Source organism: Stigmatopora argus, chromosome 6, assembly GCF_051989625.1.
Source record: "Stigmatopora argus isolate UIUO_Sarg chromosome 6, RoL_Sarg_1.0, whole genome shotgun sequence".
Taxonomy (NCBI): Eukaryota; Metazoa; Chordata; class Actinopteri; order Syngnathiformes; family Syngnathidae; genus Stigmatopora; species Stigmatopora argus.
The window spans coordinates 6,248,547-6,257,732 of record NC_135392.1 but is presented as its reverse complement, the minus strand read 5'-3'; the positions used below and the strand labels follow the sequence as shown (position 1 = coordinate 6,257,732).

At 41.8% G+C, this 9,186-nt stretch overlaps 1 protein-coding gene across 1 annotated transcript; it reads right to left on the bottom strand.

The window, feature by feature from the left end:
• Window positions 1-3,441: 3,441 nt before the first annotated feature.
• Window positions 3,442-9,111, bottom strand: ip6k2b (inositol hexakisphosphate kinase 2b). Its single transcript, XM_077603023.1, has 5 exons — window positions 8,516-9,111; window positions 6,243-6,474; window positions 5,999-6,162; window positions 5,311-5,486; window positions 3,442-5,115 (listed from the first exon to the last, which is right to left on the bottom strand). The coding sequence occupies exons 1-5, from the start codon at window positions 8,727-8,729 to the stop codon at window positions 4,519-4,521; spliced, it is 1,383 nt and encodes a 460-aa protein (XP_077459149.1). The 5' UTR covers window positions 8,730-9,111; the 3' UTR covers window positions 3,442-4,518.
• Between the last annotated feature and the right edge of the window lie 75 nt (window positions 9,112-9,186).

Below are 9,186 nucleotides of genomic sequence, written 5' to 3'. Positions count from 1 at the left end.
GTAGTGGTTCATTCGCCTCACTCAAACACAAGCAGCGCGGGATCGATTCCCACTCTCTGTGTGCCCTTCAACTGAGTGGGGACCATTTTCCCCCCAGAGTCAGCTCCCTATGACCCCGACAAGAGTGAAAATAAATGAATGAGTACACAGATGTCCAATCACACTCCAGATAAATACATAACTTTCTGTACGTAAGTATATGTTTCGGCTCTGGTGTGACAGCAACAGCTGCACACCCTCGCAATACGTATACTTATGTAATGTTGAAAGGTCACATCACATCTATATATCACATCCGCTGTTAACGTAAGACATTGGTCTTCAAAACTGGCCACTTTTTTTGTTCCTTTTACCACCCCACTGTTTGTAAAGTACTAGTGAATTTTGAATGAAATTTTCAACCCTTTCAAGGTGAAGTCTGAGCCTAAGTTATGCCTTAATTAATGTTATATGTTCTGTATGAAACTGACCTGCCAACACCTGTAAATTCTAGCTCTACTATTATGCCAATTTAATGAAAAGCTAGTGAGACAAAGGCTTTTTAGGAATTTGGGAGTAAACCGGGTTACCTGAACAACCACAGGAAGATTAAACTAAATTATACAGGAAGGCCACAGCTAAAATTAGAAGGTGAAACAATAGAACTGTGAGTTGAAATGCACCGAAACTGCGTATGAAGCAATTTAACATTGATATTCTAGCCAACAAAGATCCATGACAAGCCCAGAATTATGAGTGACAATCTGCAAACAACTCCCAAATCAACTGTCCTTAAATGCATTCTTTTAATAAATTAATCCAGATTACTGCAGATGCTCAATCATTACCACACCTCATTTGGCCTACCTGAGTTATTTTTAGCTTCACGACACAGATGGATTAGCGAGACAAATGAACATGTATGCACAGGCATGAGGACCTATCCCTCACTGTTTTTTCTATTTCAAAACATGACATCATCATAAATATCTTTGGGGTTTTTTTCTTTCTGCACATGCATACACACCCATTTGGGTGAAAACACCTCTGTAGTCTATAATTTGTACTATTGAACCTAATAATGTAGGTCAACAGCAGCTGGAAATGACACTATAGCACATTTTAAAATTATTCCTATGTTTATTCATTTACCTCAGCACATTTATGCCAGATACACTAGAAATGAGGAATAAAATATTAGTCATGCTCAGTCTATTTTACACTGGTGTATCATATTATTTATCATACAATTATAATTTAACAGAACAGAGTATTATGAGGTGTAATTAATAATGATTTAAGTTTGAAGACCGATGTAAATACTTAGACTATTGGAAAAGAAAATTAATTTATTTCTTGTGCTTTTTTCCCCCACAGAGTATTCTTAAACTGTAATTATGATATACAGTCTCCCAAAGGGTTGCATTTATATTCATGTGCGAATTTTGACAGTAATAAAAGAAATTACCTGTGTGTAAAATGTCAAATATGGTAAAATGTAAATGAATAAAATAAACATTTAAAACAGCAAGGTTGTGTGTCTACGTCTTATATTAAGTTTTTTTTCCCATGTCAATGTTCTCCTAACTTGTTACTTGATTTAAATACCCACCCATCTGTCTTTTTATGTTCTTCACCATTTGGTGAAGTTTTATCCAGGCAGGCCATTACAGTACTTTAGCCCACCACGCCACGGCACTACGTGTCAATCAAGAGTTGAGATATCGGAATTTCCATGCGTGGAACAACGTGGGTAAAAGGCTGCCAGCCCTAAACAAAAATGAGATAAAGGCATTTCCGCAACCTTTAAACTATAATTACAGCTGGTCATGTTTCTGCACACAAAGCCATGTGTGCACTGCTGCCCCACCCACGGTACACATTTACACACTGTACATATTTGTGTACTTTGATCCTTGTTAAAGCGTTGATATGATGCCTCTTATATTTGTCATGTTGGTTCAAATGCAAAAGTCAGCATTTAACTGTGAAAAGTAAATTAAATAGAAAACAGCTTTTTATACATTACATTTGTTGATGTCGACTGATTCAATCGTGCTTCAATGTGTTGTTGAACCTGAAAAACAAAACATGCAAGTTTGATAAAGTTGCAGCAATTAAGACTCATGATAATTAAACATGACCCCCCTGTAAAATGTCCTCGGGGCCTTTCTAACAGATTTTTTTGTGTAGTGGCATATTTAAAGTTATATTGTTTTTAACTCATGTCACTTGAAAAATACAAAATCTGACCCAAGTGACCCTTTTTAATGGCCATTGTGGCTACTTGTGTGCAAACTACCATGTTTATGCACGTGTCATAAACTTGCGTCATGGGCCACACCATTGCCACCAGTGTGCTAATCAGTATGGCTTTATCTGTTTTTCTAGTGTTATATAATAGTCAAGAATCACGGGTATCATATCTGGGACATTGCAAGAAATCTGTTATTTTGTTTTTTCCATAAATATGTCTTTAAAGTCATACAGAAACAGATTGTTGCTTGAGTGTGAAGATCTTGATAGCTGTTTATCTAATCACCTGTTTTATTCCCCAAAACAAATAAAGGTCGACAAGGTTACAAGAGGATGCTAAATTATCTGTCTGTGAGTCAGTTGTTTGTTTGGCTTGGGGCCAGAAAAGTTACAGTTTTAAGCCCCTGACACTTGCTTTGATTGCCTCATATTAAAACAAAAAAACAAAAACTCAAGTCTATGCTCACAAAAGAAAAAAACAAAACGAGGGACATTATACTGTGTTCCGAATGACTATTTAAATGATTTTTCTCCTAAACAGTCAATCCAGTGTCTGGCCTGCCGAGCTCTCTGGCATAGTGACATTCAAATTTGGTTTCGAGACAAAGACTAGTGTCTACCCTTGTTGCCAGTGCACAAAACAATTGTTACGAGAAAGTTTTAATTCCAGATTTTGTCCACAATTCACAATAGTCTAAAAATTAAGCACAATTTAAACAAGGCATTTGAGGTTTTCCTTTGATCAGTTAGTTGAAGCCAAAAAGTGAATTTCATTTAATTGCATTTTACTGGATGTCTTCTAGTGCTGTAGAAGAGTGCTATTGTATCTTCTAGTGCTATTGTATTCACTACAATAGCAAATTAATTAGGTCAAAAGTGCTGCTGGTATGCATACACCCTTACCAAGCACATACTGTACTAATTGTTGCTTCAGATAAATGTAGCTATTCAGGTTTTTCACGCTGCACTTTATAATCCAGAACCTTATTTCCCAGTTTAGTCAGCGACATCGCTGCAAGTGTATTATGTGGGTTTAATTTGGGCAGGAGTAGACATGCATTGCTTCACGTTTTTCATAGCATGGGAGCTAAACAAAAGAAGTCCGCATGATTTGGAAACAATGCAGTCCCCACAATCTGCTTGTTTTATCTCAGTTTTAAAATAAAAAGGTTTTTTTTCCACAAAACAATAAACAACACCAAACAATTTACCACAAATGAATGCCTTTATTTCTCAAGACATTGCTAAAACACAGGCATACAAGCGAGCTTAATAGCTCTCCCAATAACAAAATAAATTCAATATGAGGAAAATTAACAGTGGCTATTTGGAATGTACTTTTTCCCATTTTTCAATACCGCTCCCAAATAAATAGTCTCTTGATAGCTAGTGATTTCAAATCAGTAAATTCTCTTCAAGTCCACTTTTAAGGAATGAATAGGAGAAAAGTCCAACATACACCACATTTGTAGTATAAAAAAAAAAGCAAAGGACTTCTTCACTTCCTTGCAATAGTATATATAGGAAATAAAGTACAGAGGGGAGATGTTGGAAAAAGGCAGACCCCTTTTGTTCCTTATAATCTTGTATTTTACATCCAGACAAGAGCCTGATTAGAAACCCAGAGCGCATTTCAGGCAAACACCAACATAAACACAAAATTTCCTCTTCAGGAGCTTACGTTGTTGATTGCTACAAGGCTGCTCCTAGCCAGCCAAAGTCAGCCCTTTAAATCCCTCTAAATGCGCTATACGCTTCGGGGCTGGCAGTTGTAACTGCACTCTACCAAAAAAAACACAAAATCTCACGCCACAGGTAAAGCACCATGTCAGACTTTTTGAATGACAGTACACTTTAATTTTAACCAACTATCTGATAATTTCTCTCTCAGAGAGAATGCACAATAAAGAAACCATTAATGTGCTGCAGGAGGGTCGGGAGTGTCCTAGGATGCTACAAAAGTCCACTGTGTCCGTTTCCTGACCTTCGTCTCGTTCAACATTCCTCCTAATGTGAGCGCAAAAGAAAAGGAGCGGTCTCGAAGAGGAAAAAAAGGGTGTGACGAAGGCCTCGGGCGACCCTGTCCTCTGTCAGGTGAGGCAGAGCACTGGACCCTATTGCGCATATCCTCCCGTCCTGACCCCGGGCGGTCCGAGGAGGTGGGGGAAGGTCGGCCCGCCGTGCGGGGAGGAAGGACGGCGCGCTTTGAAGTAGCGGAGTGTCGGCTCATCGAGCTCATTCCCCTAGCTTGAAATTCAGAACATGTGGCTTCTGTTGTGAGCCTCAATCATTGCTGTGATCTTCCAGCTGCGAAATGATGCTGATCAGGTTCTGGAGCCCAAAGATGAACCCACTGTCTTGACCTTCATGCACAACGCTGTCCTCGCCATAGTGACGGCAAGTCGTGTGAGCAAAGTCAATCATGCGCACATCTACCGCAGAACTGCTTAGGTCTGATGTGCCGTGGGTAGAGCGACCGCCGCTACCGTTGCCGCTCCCTCCGGCTCCACCCGCGCTCCCGCCTGCCGAGGACGAACGAGGGAACCCGAAGGCTCCCTCTGATTCTTCCTCCTCCTCTTCAGACAACTCGTCTTCATCCCCCTCCTCTCCGCCGCGATGTCGAGGTCGAGAGGGAGTCCTGGGAGGATGTCCGTCATAGATAATGAGCAGGGAGCTGGAGTAGAATCGGTAGGACTCGCAAGACTCCAAAGCGGCTTGCATTTCGCGAAGGCGTCGCAGCACGGGGGACAGCAGCTCGCGCCGCAGGCGTCGCCCATCGTGAAAAAACTGGTAAAGGGCCTCCTTAAAGCCTGCGAAGGTCAGCTTGCGGCCATGGTACTTATTCATGAACATCAGCTGGCCGGAATCTGACTGGTATACCTGTAGACACAACAGCAAAAAAATTAAGCGTATGGCATAAGTATGGTGTCTTACTTAAAAGTTAAATTTATTCAAGCTCACAAATATATTTGTCTATTCAATAATAAGCAAAAATGTTAATGAGCAGAAAAAGGCTCGTCAAACCCAGAAATTTCAAATCGAAACACTCATACAGGGCACGGAGAGTCAGTTTACCTGCATGCCACATAGTCGCACGCCTATGGAAGCCGAAGTGCTTTGTTGACACTTGCGAATCTGATTGGCTTTCTTCTCCTCCGACGCATCATCCCCATGCTGGCGGGTCCCCATTTTCAAGTCCAGCACACATGGTACTGTGTAACGCCACGTGAGGTTTTCCAATAGGATGAACTCTGTGGAGGCGAGTCAAGGAACGCAAAAACAATCCTTGTCCAATAACGCCATGCGCCTAATATAAGCAACATTGCCATGGTCGGTACACGGTCTTTTGGTCGCCCGGAAGGTTATTGATAATTACCATTTAAATCGTTGTTCAAATTCCCTAAAAACAAACTGCGAATTACTATTTAGTCATACTTAATGCCCTATTAAATATTAGGCTAAAGAAAAGCTTCAAATTTCCCGGACTTTTATTGTTTTTTTGTTGGAGAACTTGTTAAGACCCTGACTGACATACCTTCCTAAGGGGACAACTCATGTACATACAAACTCATACACTCACATGTCGGCTCAGTGAAACTGCTCATGGCCATTGTTGGCTTTTATTGATGCGTAGACCGTGTTGTTTTACCTTGTTTTGTCACCGGTCTTTTGGTCGCCCGGACCGCGACAACGGGCGACCAAAAGACGGCGACCAATCGACCGCACACGGGGGGTCCACTACCAGAGCAAAATGAAAGGATACTGTATTGATTCCGGTGCTTTGCATTGTCCTTCATCCTCTGCAAATGCTGCTGGTGACATTTGAGACTCCAGGGATTGTGTTTGATCTGTGGGACCATGTTGCCTTTCTCCAGGCTTAGGTAAAGGACTTCTGCCTGCTGCTGCGCCTGTACATCATCACGGTAGCTACAAAAGAGCGCACATATAAAAGGTCAGCTTTGTGGTACAGATGGGAAACCTTCACCTTTGCACCAAGGCAACTTTACCTTATGATCTTGTCGTCTTTACGACTCTGTCGAGCTCTTTCTTTGCTTAAGTTGTCATTTTCCAAGTGCAAAGGGGACTGTTTTTTGTTGCTCCACTTTAACATCTTGCTCTTGGGCTCGCAGTCACTAGAGGGGTCTTTGTTTTCCAGGTCGGCCGATTCGCTATGAAGAGGGTAAGCAATGAGGCACAGGTTCCCGCCCTCGTCTTCTTCGAAACTGACCGACACGACACCTGTGAAAAGGAAGAGAGAATGGCTTAAAACACAACAAGTCTGCTTAACAAGAAATCCATGGAAAACAAAATGGTCAGCTGGAGTGTTATGTATTATGCAAGGTCTTGGAAGAAAACATGATTTTTTTAATCATGCTTATTACACAATAAATTTTAAGCACACGCATACATTCATTCACCGCAACCAAATATTTGGTGTGATTTAACTCCACGGACAGAAAAAGGACAACTTAAAAAACACAGCTAGTCTGTCATTCAGAGCAGCATATTTATCCGAAAACTCCACTTTGACCAAGAATTTGAGAGTAAGCAAACATTACATCTCATGCCTTTTATTTGAAATTACTTCAATATATAGTACTTCAAGGACTTGATAAAGTAACTAATAGATAGTTTACACAACCCTAGAAAGTTATTACAAAATGATAAACAACTTTTCCACAGATAAGTTTTTCTGTATGGAGTTTGCATGTTCTCCCCGGGTACTCTGATTTACTCCCACATTCCAAGAACATGCATGATAGGCTGATTGGACACTCTAAATTGACCCTAGGTATGATTGTGAGTGGTTGTGAGCATGCCCATGCTAATGCTGAGGGCTGTGGGCTCGAGGAACCAGTGGCCAAACCCCTTTCCTGTACATGAATTGTATCTGACGTCATCCGTGCTGACATCAGCATCCTTAAGCCTTTCCGCCTCCTCTCCAATGTGGCCTGAGTGAGACTTGCCTAGTCACTGTACCACACTTAACCAGAGCTGGAAAAAGTGACTCAACTCTGCAAAATTTCTGTAAACTACTGCACATTTGTCTCAGTAACAAATGACTAGTAGCTATTAAAGTCGTGGTACACGCAGTTGAAATAAAAATGTGTCTTTGAAGATTTCGTATGGTCATCTAAGTGTTTTAGCGCTTTTAGCCCGTCCGACAAGTTTGCTTCCAGACTACTCAGACATCTCATCTTTTTATAGCACCACGGTGCGTGTCTGCGGAGTCAAATAACGGGCAAGTCTTACCTCCTTAACAGACACCTTTGGACGTGTGGATCAGTATGTGCTAAATGTCATTAGTCTGAGTTCTTAGGTGAACAATAATAACTATACAATCGGAAATTAAAAGGAAGCCAATAATTATTTTCTGGACAAGAAACTCATCCTAATATTGTAAATGGTCACATTTGTATGTATCACCCTAATCTCCCAGTCACATGAGGGATTTGTGAAGGTTTGAGGCCGTGACATGCTAAACTAGTTCAAAGCCCTGCTAACATGCTACAGTCAGGACAGGGATTAGACCTAAATAACCTTAGCCCTTGATGTGTCTTCCATGAAATGACAAGACTTCATTCCCAAAAGGTAAAATCTGTTAATTTCAGTGCCCAATCAATTTTCATCCTGTCTAATGTTATGCCAATTTGTATGGCCTTTCTGAATTACAAAAGCAAAACATGTCTGATGCATTCGTAAGTTCAATAATCAATATTCTAGGAAGTAGTAGAAGTGTATCTCCCTATGCTTTGGGACAAATACTGATTATTAATTACTCCAGATTACATGAGGCAGAGTTTTAGGCTGATCGTTGTATTTCAAAATATTTTTTTAAGTGTAAAATGTCTCACTTTGTAATCAGAAAAAAAAGAAAATCTGCTTTGATGGAATGCAGCGGTCTTCAGCAGCATTTGGATGGCTGAAATAAGGTGATTTTGTTTAGCGTAGTAATCTTTCCTGATGGATGTGTTTGATAACCTATTGTAGTATTGTGGTAGATGGTAGTGGTGGAATATAAACCAATTTGCAAGGCCTGCCACATCTTTCGATGTCACTATTGAAGTGTTGGTCGGCTAAAATGTTCTACAACAGGCAAGATTCTTCCATTTTGTACCCTGTTCTCCTTACGACAGCATCTACTGCAAACATCCACGTGCATTTTGCAGCCTTCGTAAGGTTACGTAATGCTTAGCATAGCGATGAGAAACACGCAAGCTAACCTGTCATCGCCATGTAGTATTCTGTTCTTGGAAAGTCTCACTCTTGAAAGTCTTACCTTTGTACTGAGGAGTGAATTTCCTCATCTCGGCGGGCAGGCTCTTGTAAAACTGGTGCTCGCGGGGAATGAGCGGCTTGCAGATGGTCTGCTCCTCGAAGCGCAGCACGCAGGAGTGCCCCCCGACCTGGTGCACGAAGGGCTCAAGCATCACCCCTTTCCCCGAGAAGGGAGTCCCGTCCGCCTGCATGAGGGCTTCCAGAGCGGGACTCATCCTCACTCCGCATCGGAGAGCTAAGCGTGGTGGACCCACGACGCACGCGAGGTAAGAGGCTCGGCGACCCGTCTGGCTTCCTATCCTGGACTCGCTTCCCACTTAGCCCACAAGGGGCACTGTTGGACTCCTGCTCGAGCGAACTGGTATTTAAAAAAACAATGGCTGAGCAGGAAGGAGCAGAGGCAAAAAAAATCCTTTACTCCCTTCGCACAAGCAGCTCTAGGACAGTGAACAGCCCTCTTCTGTAAAATGTATGGTCTCCGCTGTTAAATACGTGTCATCAAACGCGGCATGTGCATCACCAAAGGCAGATTAAAACGTATGAGTCTGACGTGGAGGTAAGCTTCGAATGTACTGTAGCCAACTGACGCACTTGCCTCGGTCCCTGCCTGGTAAAGATCAACAAACTCCGCCCCAAAGCCCGCCCTCTCCGTGAGAATAAGCCAATCACGGA

Coding starts and splice junctions, on each gene's coding strand:
- ip6k2b (XM_077603023.1), bottom strand. CDS start 8,729: ATGAGTCCCGCTCTGGAAGCCCTCATGCAGGCGGACGGGACTCCCTTC. Junction 6,475..8,515: donor ATTCACTCCTCAGTACAAAG/GTAAGACTTTCA, acceptor TCCTTTTCACAG/GTGTCGTGTCGGTCAGTTTC. Junction 6,163..6,242: donor AAAGACGACAAGATCATAAG/GTAAAGTTGCCT, acceptor GCTCTTTTGTAG/CTACCGTGATGATGTACAGG.